This window comes from Dermacentor andersoni, chromosome 5 (genome assembly GCF_023375885.2).
Source record: "Dermacentor andersoni chromosome 5, qqDerAnde1_hic_scaffold, whole genome shotgun sequence".
Lineage (NCBI taxonomy): Eukaryota > Metazoa > Arthropoda > Arachnida > Ixodida > Ixodidae > Dermacentor > Dermacentor andersoni.
Genome location: NC_092818.1, coordinates 20,952,362 through 20,968,246, shown reverse-complemented (window position 1 = coordinate 20,968,246; position 15,885 = coordinate 20,952,362). Strand labels below are relative to the sequence as shown.

The 15,885-nt window shown below is 46.4% G+C and overlaps 1 protein-coding gene across 1 annotated transcript in view; it reads left to right on the top strand.

The window, feature by feature from the left end:
* Nucleotides 1-15,885, top strand: part of LOC129380176 (uncharacterized) — a 49,187-nt gene that overhangs the window by 22,676 nt on the left and 10,626 nt on the right. The window contains exon 2 of the mRNA XM_055070140.2: nucleotides 6,538-6,731. Coding sequence (XP_054926115.1) covers nucleotides 6,538-6,731 — 194 coding nt within the window. The remainder of the gene's footprint in view (nucleotides 1-6,537; nucleotides 6,732-15,885) is intronic.

The following is a 15,885-nucleotide window of genomic DNA, read 5'->3' as shown; positions in this document are numbered from 1 at the left end:
ACTACACCTGCCTTCCACTTGTCAATTTCGCGCTAACCGCGCAAGTTCTGCCTCAGGGGATCTCCTTGGCTATAATTCGCGCTTTGCAGGATGATGAGGTCGAGCCATTCATAGTGGAAGATCGTTACAGCTCACTCCATACCGTGACGCCATCGCACGGTACTGACGTCGACATTAAGAAGACGGTCTCCTCTGACCTTCCACCTGCTCAAGCTGAAGCTCTTTGCCGCGTTCTTGAAGGCTATCGCGACATTTTTTACCTTGACAATAGACCCTTAGGTCAAACGTCCGTCGTGACCCATCGCATAAATACTGGCGATGCGAACCCTGTTCACCGACGTCCATACCGTGTTTCTGCGTCGGAACGAGCTGTTATACAACAGGAAGTCACAAAGATGCTTGCAAAGGACCTTATCGAGCCTTACTGTAGTCCCTGGGCATCTCCCGTCGTACTTGTCAAAAAGAAGGATGGAACGTGGCGCTTTTGTGTAGATTATCGCCACCTCAACAAAATCACAAAAGAGGACGTGTACCCTTTGCCACGTATTGATGACGCTCTAGACTGCCTGTACGGTGCCACCTATGTTTCTTCTGTCGACTTACGGTCCGGCTACTGGCAGATATCCGTCGATGACATGTACCGAGAGAAGACTGCATTTGTTACCCCTGATGGCCTTTATCAGTTCGTGATGCCTTTTGGTCCCTGTAACGCGCCCGCCACCTTCGAACCAATGATGGACTCTTTGCTTCAAGGGTTCAAGTGGTCCACCTGTTTGTGCTATCTGGACGACGTCATCGTTTACTCGCCCACATACGAAACGCATCTAGACCGTGTTTCAGCGATTCTTGATGTGTTCCGCTGCGCCGGTCTCCAATTTAACTCGTCAAAATGTCATTTCGCTCGCCGCCAAATCGCCGTCCTTGGACACCCCGTAGACGCCAGAGGCGTGCGACCCGATCCGAACAAAATTCGCGCCGTTACGAATTTTCCTGTTCCGAAGTCTACCAAGGACGTTCGTAGTTTCGTAGGGCTGTGCTCTTATTTCCGACGCTTTGTGAAGGATGTTGCGACCATCGCATGTCCCCTTACCGACCTCTTGAAGAAAGACGCCCCTTTTTCTTGGGGTCCTGACCATGCCTCATCTTTCTCGCGGCTGACTGCTCTCCTTACCACGCCTCCAATTTTGGCCCACTTTGACCCGTCTGCCTCAACGGAAGTTCGAACTGATGCCAGTGGTCACGGCATAGGAGCAGTGTTAGCACAGTGCCAGCGTGGACATGATCGCGTTATAGCCTACGCCATGCAGCCGACTTCTATCACCTGCCGAGCGCAATTATTCAATCACAGAGCGCGAGTGCCTCGCTCTTGTGTGGGCTGTTGCGAAATTTCGTCCATACTTGTACGGACGCCCCTTCTGTGTCATCACTGATCACCACGCTCTCTGCTGGCTATCCTCGCTCAAGGACCCCACGGGACGACTCGCTCGCTGGGCGTTACGCCTGCAAGAATATACCTTCTCCGTGGTATATAAGACGGGACGCTTGCACCAGGATGCCGATTGTTTGTCCCGCTAGCCCGTCGACAAACCGGCTGATGCGGACGCCATCGCTTGCATTTTCTCTGTGTCCCAGTTGCTTCAAATCGGCAGCGAGCAACGGCGCGATCCTTCATTACGCGCCCTCGTCGACCGTCTCGAGTGAACTCCTGGCGACGCCTCTCTCGGGATGTTTCTCCTCAAGGAGGGGACATTATACCGCCGCAATCTCGATCCACATGGCCTTGACCTTCTGCTCGTCATTCCATCGCACCTGCATTTGACTGTCCTCGAGCAACTTCACGATGATCCATTGGCTGAACACTTGGGCGTCTCGCGCACATACGACCATGTACGCCGTCGATTCTTTTGGCCGGGTCTCGCCCGCTCCGTGCGGCGCTACGTTGCCGCTTGTGAGCCCTGTCAGCGCCGGAAGAAGCCCTCCACACCTGCAGCTGGATGTCTCCAGCCGATCGACATCCCACCCGAACCCTTTTTCCGTGTTCGTCTAGACCTTCTTGAACCATTTCCTCTCTCGGGCTCCGGAAATAAATGGGTCGCCGTCGCTACCTAAAATTCTACGCGGTGCGCAATCACCAGAGCCCTCCCGACAAGTTGCGCTACTGACGTTGCTGACTTTCTGCTCTATGACATCATTTTAGTGCACAGTGCTCCGCGCCAATTACCCACTAACCATGGCCGCAGCTTTCTGTCGACAGTCGTCGAGGCCATCCTCCGCTCCTGCTCGACAAAGCACAAGTTCAGCACGTCCTACCATCCCCTGACCAACGACCTCACGGAGCGCCTCAACCGGACCATCACCGACATGCTTTCCAAGTACGTTGCGACCGACCACCACGACCAGGATCTTCACTTCCATATATGACGTTCGCGTATAATTCATCGCGTCACGACACCGCCGGCTATTCACCATTCTATCTCCTATATGGCCGAGAACCCGTGTTGCCCTTGGACACTTTGCTGTCCTCGGCCACACGTTCCGCCACTGAATACGCCCGCGACGCGATAGCACACACCGACCACGCGCGCCCACTCCAGTCTCGAGGCCTCACAGGAGCATCAGAGATGCCTCTATGATTGCCACCATCGTGAAGCGCACTTTTCTCCGGGTTCTCTGGTGCTTCTCTGGTCATCCGTTCGCCGTGTGGGCCTTTCCGAAAAGCTGCTATCGCGCTACACTGGCCCTTACCATGTGGTACGACAACTGACCGATGTCACGTATGAAACCATCCCCGCCGATCTCTCAGCGTAATCATCAGCTGCAAGTGACATCGTTCACGTGGCAAGACTGAAACCCTACCACACACCTTTCACCGCGGATGTGTATATTAAGCACCGGGACGGTGCTTCTACAGCTGGGGGTGATGCTACGGAACAGCCGCCACAGTGTGGCTGCACTGAGGACGACGAAGACGACGTGTGTGCCGGTTTTGATATAGTATTGCCATTTTTGGCCTCCGTGAGCTTACCTGTAAATACATTGTAAATAGTATTCGGCTTCAGCTTCACGTAACAATATGATAAAAAACAGACAAAAATAGAAAAGAGCAGGGGGGTAACCCAAACCAGGATAAGAAATAGGAGGGTGACGTGCGCAGAAACGGTCGGGGCCAGGTGTACATGGGAAAATGGGGTCGTACAGTTGATATAAACGTAAAACATGAAAAGTATATTAAATTGAGTAGTAGGTAAGAAAAAATTTTCGAAATGGAGGACTAGGTGAGATTAAGAATTAAAGTTAGCTGGTGGCATAGTGTGTTTTGTGCCTTGGTTTATGATATGAGAATTACAGATTTAAGTCACCGATTTTAAAGATTCTAAGTTGCCACGTGCCAGATTTGTTTATTATACATACAGCCTTGCATTGTCGAATATATGACCATGCTCATTAAAGTGGCTGGCTACTCCTTTAGGTGAATTGTTTTTTGTGTTCGCGCAGTGATAGTTGAGTCTTGTATGAATTTGTTGTCCAGCCTTCCCTATATATTGTTTGCTACAAGCGGCACATTCTAGACAGTAGACTACGTTGCTTGGTGTGCAGGCGAAATCCGAAATTACCTTGTGTGCGTAATTCGACACTTTACTTTTTACTGTACTAGTAGGTTGAATATGTTTGCATGGCCACAGGGACCGGTTCCCCACTTTGTCCTTCGTTTGGCAGGCACAAGAATATCTTTAGAATTAGTGTTGCGTCTGTAGGCTACTCTGGGCAGGTCGGGGAAAAATCTTGTTAAGTTTCTGGTTGCTGGTGAGAATTGGGTAGTATGTACTGAGGATGTTATTCACGTTTGGGAGTGCGTTTGAAACTTTAGTAGTAAGAAGAGGCGTTGTTGTTCTTGTGATCCTTGGGCGGGGCTTGAGGACCTCGGTTCGATCAAGTTTGGTTACAGCGGTGTAGGCTTTTTGAACGTCACTGTCTGGGTGGTTCTTGTTTGATCATCATCATCAGCAGCGTGGTTACTACCACTGCAGGGCAAAGGCCTCTCCCATACTTCTCCAACTACCCTGGTCATGTACTAATTGTGGTCATGCTGTCCCTGCAAACTTCTTAATCTCATCCGCCCACCTAACCTTCTGCCGCCCCCCGCTACGTTTCCCTTCCCTTGGAATCCAGTTCGTAACCCGTAATAACCTCGGTTATCTTCCCTCCTCATTACATGTCCTGCCCATGCCCATTTCGTTTTCTTGATTTCAACTAAGGTATCATTAACTCGCGTTTTTTCCCTCACCCAATCTGCTATTTTCTTATTCCTTAACGTTACACCCATAATTCTTCTTTCCATAGCTCGTGGCGTCCTCCTCAATTTAAGTAGAACCCTTTAAGTAAGCCTCCAGGTTTCTGCCCCGTACGTGAGGGCATGATAAGACACAGCTGTTATACACTTCTCTCTTGAGGATGGCAACCTGCTGTTCATGATCTGAGAATGCCTGATCTGGTTGCCTTAGTGATTCCTAATTCTTATTATTCCAGACACTTGAGTAACTCAATTTGTAACTAGACTTCCGCTCTAATATGATATCTATAATGAAGCCTACGACTGTTGTACTGTACTCCGTTTTCTATTTTTTCTGATTTTGTATTTCCTGCCTGGTCGCCTGAGGTAGTCGCGCAAGAAACAGAGTGTCAGTCGATGCTCGTGCCGATGAAAGCACTTGTATTTTGCTCTAATTCTATCACAATATACTGCCATTTAACCTGAGGCACATGCAACAAAACTCATCCAGTCCGATTGTTTTCACTACAAGAAAGAGCTTTGCGCGCTTGTTCTCCAAATGCTTCCATGGGTGACCGCTTATTTCCGGTCTTTCGTGTTCTTCCATTGCCACAGTGCAATAGGTATTCTGTTGATGTTCATATTAACGCGACAGTGTTAAGGAGCTCATGTCGCAGAAAATCCGGTGTCGTCGGCGCGGTGTCGGCGTCAGCGGCGTTGGCCATGAGCGATAAATCCGAGAGGGCACTTCATAAATAAAAAAGATCTTGCAAGATCGGCTGGTGGGAATCGAACCAGGGTCTCCGGAGTGTGAGATGGAGACCCTACCACTCAGCCACGAGATCGATCGTTCAAAACTTGACAAAATCGCCTCTAGTGAATGCGGTGTTGCCTTAGAAACTGGCCGTATAACGTTATACTGCGGTGCATATTGGTAATAATGACCATGTAAATTACAGAAGTCGCAGTTTCACGAGTAGCGAAGTACGTTTCCGCTACATTTCTTCTGCGCTCTGCGCACACGCAGAGCCACCTTGCGGCAAACACGGAAGAGCCTTTCCTCGCTATGTACGGCGCTGCCCGGACACGTGGTGCGCCACTCGCCCTGTGATCGCGTCCGCCTTCATGGCGCGGCGCGGCGCGGCCCGTCGCGTGCCGATCGCTATGTTTGGCTCGCGTGGATCGTTTGAGTAGGCGGTGCGAACGGGGTGCGATAACGCTATCGCGTTCCACTCTTGAAGGCGAAGCTTAAGCGTCCTCCAATTTTTTATAATAAAATTAAGCAGTACATCAAATTTTTCCGAAACATTTCTCTTAACAGAAATATAAGCTATAGTCTACGAGTTATATCTCCCTTTTCTGCTCGCACCCGGACTAACTACGGCGCCAACACATATACAGCAAATTGCTGCAGTATGCAGTGTGTATCTTTCAATAATTTGTGACACTCTAACCTTGAAAATTTTTCAACTTAAAAAGGAAATTACTATGTTATTTTCGCCTCATACTGATGCCCCAAGTACTTGCTGCATGTATTGATTGTAGTGTTAGCCTTATTTTCTATTATCGTTTGTATTATGCATTGTAGCCTTACTGATTTATTTTTTTTCTTTTATAAAGCCATGTGTATGGAATAATTTACACCCATGCCAAAGACTAAATTGCAGAATTTTTCTTTTGTTTAATGAATCTGTTCACCCTTCTGTCATTGATGTGCGACCCGGGGTGAGGCCTTGTCAGGGAGTATGCTATTAGCTTCTTCTTCTAGCCTGACTGCATGGACATGCTCTGTGTAGACATATTCTTGTCCGAATAAACCGATCTGATTTGATTTGAAATTGATGCTCGCCAGAAAATGGCTCGCGCAGCGAGATATCTGATTATCTTGAGATATGGGTACGCTTTCGAAGCGAATGAGTTACCCGCAAGTGTCTAAATTTATCTTGCCATACACGCTTGCAGGAGAGGGATATTTACCAGCACACAAATATTTACACTAAGGACTCCGCATGCGGAATCAATCCTATCCGAAGCAGTGCATTACGAGAAATGCGATAAATCAAATTTCCGCTAACTTTCCCGCGCCGAACTGCGCCTGGCTGCAGAATGCCGTGTAAATGTGAAACTGTTCACGTCATCTTTTTGCAAGTGTACGCTCGTTTATAATGACAGTGAAGTCAGAATTGTAGATAAAGAAAACAGGACGACGTCCAATGGTTTAGAGCTTGCAAACTCTGTAGTCATTGCGTGCGCTTATGCATCCATAGCGTCACAAGAGACGAGCGGTGGCACGGAATCGGAGAGGACCAGTACTCCTACTGAAACGGCACCGATGGCCAAGCGAGGTCCAGCCCGGATGGAACCATGGCGCCGGCTGTCAGGCCCAAGATTGGTTCCGATTTCATTGAGGCCAGATGACGACGAGGAAGATGAAAATGGCGAATCAGAGATGCCAATTAAGGTATATCATTTGAAATAGATACCCAAGTGTTGCTTAATAAGTACTCTAAATCAGCCTTGAAGCTGCGATGAATGAATATTGCTCGAAAGTCAAATCCTGTAACATACGTATTAACCTTCCTCTGTGAGGACGAAATCAATGCATCTGTGTTAGAGCCCGTCAGTGTTTGTTGACACTGATAGGCGCTGGAAGTACAACCTGAAGTAGTATGCGTCAGTACATCCACTCGCCTGGGTTTAAATGTGCTAGTTGGTCGATACTTGGGCAACACAATGTAGCGCAAAAATTTCAGTGGCGATTTAGTGGTAAATGCCACAGAAATGCGTTAGCGTAATGTCGCTCGTCTTTGATGTACCAGATCCATGACTTAAATCGTGTTCACCACATTGCCAAGTATTGCACAGGAGCTCTATCTCTCTCTCTCTCTCTCTCTCTCTCTCTCTCTCTATATATATATATATATATATATATATATATATATATATATATATATATATATATATAATGTGTGTGTGCATGGCTTCGATTGCAGTTTCATTAGGATAGTATCACTGCATTAGCCTATTTAACTGCCATGAATTGGTCTGATACTTCGACATTGCCTCTGTTTAGAGACACTTGAGCTCACATCTAGAATCTTCCGAAACGGCTTAACACTAACACGGTACCGTTGCTCATGACATCCGATACAACTACACATAGCTGTCACTTATTTCAGGCCTTGATAACGAAAACAAGCGAAAAAAGAAAGATTAAGAGATGAGAAAGAAAACGGTCATATAAGTCAGGCGTTCAAGGGCTACGTGCACGCGAAGTTCAACTGCGATCAGTAAAATTGATTTTTCCGCGTTTTCCTATCCATATTTCACCTGTGTGCGGAACTACAGCAGCCAGTATGGCGCCCTTAATTAACTGAATGCGGATGCAAGCCAATCTTATAGCTGTACACGCTCGATCGGCACGTGTTTATACGCTTTACATTTGGTGAATGCAACGAATTGCAAGGGGTACCGTAAGTATTGAGGAATGACGAATAATGAATGCAAAAACAAACACGGAGCCCTGCTTTCGGAGTGTCTTCTCCCATCGTTACTCACCAGCGACGGCACGGAGGGGCACGGAGGCGCACGAAAGCATGATTACACGTGCATCGCGTCATTCTCATCGGCTTCTCTACCATGTTCATGGTTCACTTTGTACAAGTGCGCCAAGCGGATATTCGCCACAGCTTCACGCATTCACAGGTCAAAACGCAATTTAGCGAGGTGACAGACATGGCTAGTTGGAAGCCAGCGCTTGTCCCGTCTCGTTTTATTTCCTGTGTAGCCTATTGCGCGCTATCCAGGCTCAAAAGGCACAATCATTTAACTTTGTACTACAATACGGGAATAAAAACCAAACAGGTAATAGGAAAATAAGATCAATTGTTTAAGACTGCGCTGTGTGAACTTCGTGTAATGTGACCCTAAGTGCATTCTAGCAATACAACTAAATGCTTGTGAATAAATCCCACAAGTGCGCATTTCGGCCTTCTGTTTCCTAGTGTTCGCGTTTGATTGCGGCGTAATAGTTAAGCAATCAATGTATCCTGACTCTTTGTTTCCTGAAAATTTGTGCGGTAACGACGCATAAAAATTCAATGATTTACAGCCGAAACTATATGTTAGCATGTCTTCTGAATCTGTGTAATGCATCCGGTTGTTTCCTAAATTTTGTTAAGCAAGTGCTTTTCCCAAATTAAATGGAATCAGGATAATCAGCCTCAAGCCTGCCCTGCATGATTTCTCTTTGAATAAGCAGTCATTCTAAGTCGGGCTTTCAACTTTGTCTCAACTAAAGAGACAATGGTGTCACGGCCCACCACAATATCCCAACTATAGTGCTACTCAGCACCTTCGATAATGACCAATGATACCCGTGTAATTACACAAACAACAGACTGACAAATGGCGACTTTCAGGACTTCCGCTCGACGATTTAAAGAACGCCACAAGTTCCTCGCTGGCTGCCACTTCATGGCGCTCAATTGAAGAAAAATAAGCGAGTGAGCTCACCCATTCGTGTCGACTTGGCCACAGAGACACACAAAGGAAGCATTTAGACAGTAAAAAACATTATCCGAGATAAGACATGAAATCAACTTTGTTTTTTCAGAACAACTTGGTTGAAGTAAAGAAACTGATGCGGCCGTAATCTTCACATGCGGACGGATTATCAGCGAAGCTGTATTTAGGCTGCATGCATGGGTTGCTACATAGGCTGCATACATTACAAAATCATACCTTCTTTTTTTTTTTTTTCATGCGGCACCACACTACGCCGACACAAGCGCCGCCGCGGTCACCGCACCTCCTATGCATCTGCCGCAACCTCTGCTGCAGCCATGCTGGCACCTCCGACGCGCGCCAAGTTTTATAGCCGCAGAAGGGCAGGCCACGTGCACAGGCACCGTGAATGCACCCTTTCCAGCTCACCCCCTATCCGGCTCCATTGCGTCAGCGCTGCTTCCATACTCTTTCCCCTTCTTACCTATGCATCTCTATTTCGTACCTATGCATCTCTATTTCGGTCCACGCGCTGTGCCCCTCATACGGACGTAAGCCACCCAGGGTGCTCACTCCTAGGCACGCATGCGGGGACGCATGCGCCCAGGGTGCTCACTCCATGCACGCATTCGTGCATACGGAAAGTTTTCATTTTTCCAGGGAGGGGGAAGCGCTCGGGCTCGACGAGCTTTGTGAAGCGCACCCATAAATATATATATTGCTTTTAATGACAGCTGCACTTGAAGAAAGTTCGTGTGACCTCGAAAAAATTCGTTCACTGAAGTGACGACCTTAAAAGAGTATATACAAGACCTCAAAGTCAGAGACAGCTAAGTTTCGCAGCCTGAGTTTCCTCGCACCACCGAGATACTGGCGTGTCTTGGATGAGCCATATCCCAAGAGGATGCAGATAAACACGTTAGGAAGATATATGGCTATTGTGCGGATTAGGCCGCACAAATTCACATCAAAGATAAAAGCCATGTAACCCCTTCAAAAAGCGGAAAACTCATGGGTACAATCAAGAAATATTCTCGTGACGTAATGTGGTTTGAAAAGATAAGGCATCAAATATATAAAAATTAAGATATAAACATTTCTGAGCACAACTTATCACAAGAATTATTAGCACAAATTATTGTAATTCCGTAATGTGATTCCATAATAGTTTAATTACTTATCAGATCATGCCTTATGTCAATGGTTTCATTTAATCGCCGGCGCCAGAATAAAGCAATATAGGGTAATAAATTATCAGGAGCACAAATTAACAACTACCAAAAATCATTAAATAATAAGACGCAGCAGTAAACCACGAAAGAACACGAGCGCAAGTAAGAACAGCGTGAGTTGCGTTATTGAGCAGCTAATAAAGCACGTGACGAATAAAAATTAATAAAGAAAATGCTAAGCATTGATTAGGGAGTTTTATGAAATAGCGCAGCCAAACGTGTTTGCGTAACCAAAAGGCTGCACCCTGCTTGCACTATTATGTACCCCATTTTCTTTCCTTGGTATAACTTTTGGCGTTATATTGTAAGCCAGGTGCTTTCCTTGAAGCTTGCAACACTTTCCTGAAGCTTTCCTCACTGCCTCCTCGCCTCGTATTATCGCCTTATAACTTTTTCAACTGAGTACATCATGTATGCTTTATTGTATAAGGAGCACTCTCGGTAAAACTGGCGCCCTAGTACAGAACGGGTAAGAGCTCTTGCCCGTGATATCGCATAACTAGTTATGCGATAGCCCTGAACTTCTTTCTTGCATCAACAATTTTCGGCACAGAACGTTCCTGAAGGCGCACCCCTCCCTTAGAAAGACAACGGACAAATTTCCGAATCAGTCAGTTACGCCGAATCAGACGGTTAAGCACGCGTTTTATCCTAGTTTATAGTGACTGCGCTTGGCTGTCCGCGCGCCTGAAGAGTACTGTATAGGTGGGTCGTGCGCTTAATTTTGGAAGTAATCTGAACTGGTTTGAGCGGGCTGGACTTTGCGTTCGCGATCTCCCCACACACCTAGAGTGTTATGTTTCCGCTGGTGCTTAAACGGTGTAAAATGCGCTTCCTTCTCAACGTACCCATAAGAGAGGTGCCCACTGTTGGCTTTGTCATTCGGACTCGTGCTGCGTTTCTAGCCGGTGCACATTGCAACATGCGCAGCCTCATTAGAAGCGAGCTCGAGGCATGTTTTCTATTTATCGTTTTACTTCTCGTCATAGCCATAATGTTCCGTATAAAGTCCAAAAGCCATATGAATGAGCAACCCATACATCGTGGCTGCGAGAAAAAGCACGTAAAACAGTGACCCCAGAAGGATGGCGGCTTGTTGGGCATTATCTTCCCAATTCGCACGTGCTCAATATTTGATTTAGTTGGAGGTGACGTGATCAAGCACGCGCGCTTACGAAGAAGAGCGCGCATCTTCTCATCTTAGCTGTGGATGACTGCGCGCAAATGACGCTCACGGGGCCTGTGGGCCGCATCTAATTGTTGGTAATCAGTGATGTGTGCACTGATGAAGAGCGAGCAGGAATGGCCGATAACTTCATGCGCGTTGTCTTCCTTCCCGGGCTGGCTTCCCGCGCCTAAGTGTTGCAGTTTGCATAGTCTAAGAGAGAGGAGTAATTGGAGATCGCTGAAAGAGGCCGTCTTATAGTAGACATAAATATAGGCAGATAATGATGATGAAACTACTTTGTGGAGTCGCGGTGCATTGCGCGGATGTCACATCCGCTTGCTCGTGCTGCCGGCGTTCTTCTAATGCCAGCGTTGTGGAAGTGAGTGCTCGTGCTCATCCAGTGATATATCTACAGGTTGGCACGGCCCGTGCACTGAACTATACTTGTTAATTTAATTAGTAAGCGAATTTTTACTGCAATCGATATTGCCGATATAACTAGTGTATAGACTCGAATAAGGGCCGCACTTCTTTGTCGCGATCTTGACGAGCCTTTCATGGACAAGGCCATTTGACTTTTTTTCTGCCACGCGTGAGAAACCCGGCGTAAGCCCGCACGATAATCCCCTGCTCTCGCCATCTAGTAGCGACGCGCGAAAGTACGCTGCGCGAGAAAATTCGCTGTTGAGCATGATCGGAGTCAGCGCACAGAACAAGATTGCTTCTCAGTTGGAGTTCTTTTTGGCTGTCAGTGCTGTCGGTATTGCCCGTCAAGTTGGAAGGCGCAGTCGAGGAGGGCTGAAGGCTAGGTGAGGCCATGAAATTAGCTAATTCGCAGGCGCTATATGGAATCGGTTGGTACAAAACAGGGATAATTGGAGATGAAATGGTTGAAAAACTTTATTTGCTCGAGGTGCAGACCTTCGTCGTGCAGTGGACAAAAATAGGCTGATGATGATGAGGATGACTATGACGATTATCATTAATCCTTCTTCACCTTTCCGGCGGAACTGCAGCCTGTAATAATTTTTGTACCATGAGTCCCGGTATAAGCGCTGCCACGGATTAAAGCTATTGATTCTGATTTCGCGTGAATCCGGCTCGGTCTCATTTAGGTTACTGAGGGAGCTATATATATATATATATGTTTCCATCCCTAAAAAATTCAAGTTATTAGAAGATTATTTGTTCATGAGGCCATAGCATTGCCTACTGGGAAGAGAAACAGAACTGAGACATATATCTTTCACGTCTCTTTCACAATTCATTGTTTAAGGACTCCACAGAACGGGTCACTGAAATCTGCCGGTTTCCTTCTTTTTTTTTTGCAGTATCAAAAAAGCGCGTAAGGTCATTTGAAACGAGATGACCATACAGCTACATATTCATTCTCTAGGCCTAGGCTATCCGTGCCATTAGAAATATTTGTTAGTTGTCTCTTTGGTAGTTGGCTCCTTCTCTTGAATATATATAATAAAGTTTGTACTCTGTATACATTTATACATATTGTGTTTGTGAATGGTATTTGCAGTGGAAATTTGAAAAATGTTGAAGTAAGAAAATACGTATGAAGTGCTGCTGCTGTTGCTTGTAATGCGCTTGACCTGTTATAAATGCGACTGCGTTATGGTTCCCGAGTCGCAGAGAATTCGACGTCGACATCGTCGATGTTGTCCATATCAGCAAATTCGTCCCAAACCACGCATTCCGATCCCGCAGGCCCTCCGTGGGGTGCAGGGGCGTTAAGGAATTAATGCAATTTCTCAAAGTAAAATGCTTCCTAAAATTAGTAAAGTACAACTTACTCACAACCTCCACACATGATAACGTGGGATTGTAATTTGAATAGGCGAGAAAACATAATTCTGTTACGCGGAAACTCAAACACAATGTCCTTTTCCAGCCGCCGTTGGAGGTCTGTCTTGGTGCGAGCAGCGCGCCCCACTCGGTTCTTCACAACAGTTCCTCGCATCGGCGCTTCCGCGGCGCCCGCTGTGGGCGCTGGAAAAAAAAAAAAGAACTATCAAGTTCGTTTTTGTCACAACTTTTGCCGACAGCGTTTCCAGGAAAACGTTGCGGTTACATAAGCTGCAGTTGCCGCGAAGCATGAGAAGCAGTCAGGGATCTTTCACTGCCATCGCGTTCCACTCTTAAAGGCGGAGGCTAAGCGTGCTGCAAATTTTTGTCAGGATTTGTAGAAATAAAATGAAAGTATGAATTAAAGGCTGTGCATGTCCGCGCCGACAATGATGCAATAAGCTGGCCGCTGTAATAAACTTTTAAGGGAAATGCTAGAGGCAGCACCTAAATAACGTAAAACGGTGGGCATAAACAACACCACTCATGACGCTCTATGGGCGGGGGAAGTGTGGGTTGTGGCATCGCCGTGCAGGGGGAGGGGGGCTCTTGGAATACTTCCGAGGGGGCTGGGGCCCCGGAGTTCCCTCCCCTATAGCCGGCACCTATGTACGGGGGCTAGAAGTAAAGAACTTCGCTGTAGTAAGAATCGACAATATGCCTTTCCTGGATTGATAATCATGCGTTCTCTCCCGTAATGATCGCGATGGCACAAAGACCACAAGTTTCATTGTCCGGTGTTCCAAGAAGACACGTAAGCACTGGGTGTCGAATTTATACACTACATACAACGTAGCCGAGTCGCAAAATCTTATCAAACGCAATGCTGGCACAAGTAAATCAGAGATCGTTGGATATCGCAGCCGATGAAGGTGCAATAGTGATATTACGAGTGCGGAAGCACCGATATATATATATATATATGAATATTATAGTTCACAGTACTATAATGAAATGCCAGCTGTGATTTAAGATACGGAAAAAGTCACAGGGTGCCTCTGTCAGCGCAGTGTGGTTGTTTTACCTATTACATTTTCTGCTAGAAACAGTGCATTGGAGCAAGCATGACTTCAGTGACGTCACGGCTTCTTTTGTGTTTCCCTTCATATTCGAAAGTTTTAATGCTTTAATTGAAGCATGTTTACTGTCCTCGCATGCAAGCAGAGGGATCATACTCGCATCGGTATATTACAACATCCCTCCAGGTAGTTAATTTTGGAACTTGCTCCATCATAGACGCCACCAGGGCTGTGTTCTTATAGAAGCAATTTATTACGCACTACTTAGAGCGTCTCCTAGAAAACAGTCAATGAAGTTTTCCAGATATCAACGGTGCGAAGTCATCGCTATACAGCAAAGATAGCCCACTGAACAGCCCCAGGGTTGTCAATATACAATGAGCGAGAACGTAGGAAACAGAGAGGCCAGATCGTCGTTAGTAATATCATCAGAAGCCAACAAAGACACAAAGGACAGCATATGGGAAATTACTTGTGCATTAGGTACTCAATCAAAGATATGATAAATTAATGGAAGTGAAACTGGATGAATAAACTAGCCACAGGCGGCATACGAACCAACGTCTTCGATTACGCATGTGATGCTCTCACCAAATGAGCTACCGCGGCGCCATTTTCCCATCTAATTTCTGGGCTATTTATACTTATCTACGAGAAATAACCATGGGAGTCTTAGGAAGCGCCACCACTCACAAGCCTTCGCGGCGGATGTGAAACATTCTTTCTACAGCAGGCGTCACGTGTAAGTGAAATGCTATGCTTAGTGTCTTTCTTCGCAGGCTTTTTATGACTATGTATCATCATCATCATCATCATCATCACCCTGGCTATGCGCACTGTAGGGCAAAGGCCTCTCCCATACTTCTCCAACTACTGTCATGTGCTAGTTGTGGCCATGTTGTCCCTGCAAACTTCTTAATCTCATCCGCCCACTTAACTTTCCGCCCCCTGCTACGCATGCCTTCTCTTGACATCCAGTCCGTAACCCTTAATTACCATCCGTTATCTTCCCTCCTCATTACAGGCCCTGCCCATGCCCATTTCTTTTTCTTAGTTTCAACTAAGATGTCATTAACTCGCGTTGGTTCCCTCACCCAATCGGCTCTTTTCTTATCCCATAACGTTACACCGATCATTCTCCTTTCCATAGCTCGTTGCGTCGTTCTCAATTTAAGTATAACCCGTTTCGTAAGCCCCCAGGTTTATGCCCCGTAGGTGAGTACTGGTAAGACAGAACTCTAATACACTCTTCTCTTGAGGGATAATGGCAAGCTGCTGTTCACGATCTAAGAATCTCTGCCAAACGCACCCAAGCCCGTTCATATTCTTCTGATTTCAGTCTCATCATCTGGATGCGTTGTCGCTACCTGCCTTAAGTAGATTTATTCCCTTACCACTTCCATTGCCCCGCTACCTATCGTAAACTGCTGTTCTCTTCCGAGACTATTAAACATTACATTGGTTTTCCGCAGATTAATTTTTAGACCCACCCTTCTACTTTGCCTGTCCAGGTCAATGAGCATGCATTGAAATTGGTTCCTTGAGTTACTAAGCAAGGCAATATCATCAGTGAATATCAAGTTACTAAGGTATTCTCCGTTAACTTTTATCCCCAATTCTTCTCAATCCAGGTCTCTGAATACCTCCTGTAAACACGCTGTGAATAACATTGCAGAGATCGTATCTCCATGCGTGACGCCCTTCTTTATTGGGATTTTGTTGCTGTCTTTATGGAGGACTACGGTGCCTGTGGAGCTCCTGTAAATATCTTTCAGTATTTTTACATACGGCTCGTCTACACCCTGATTCCGTAATGCCCCCATGACAGCTGAG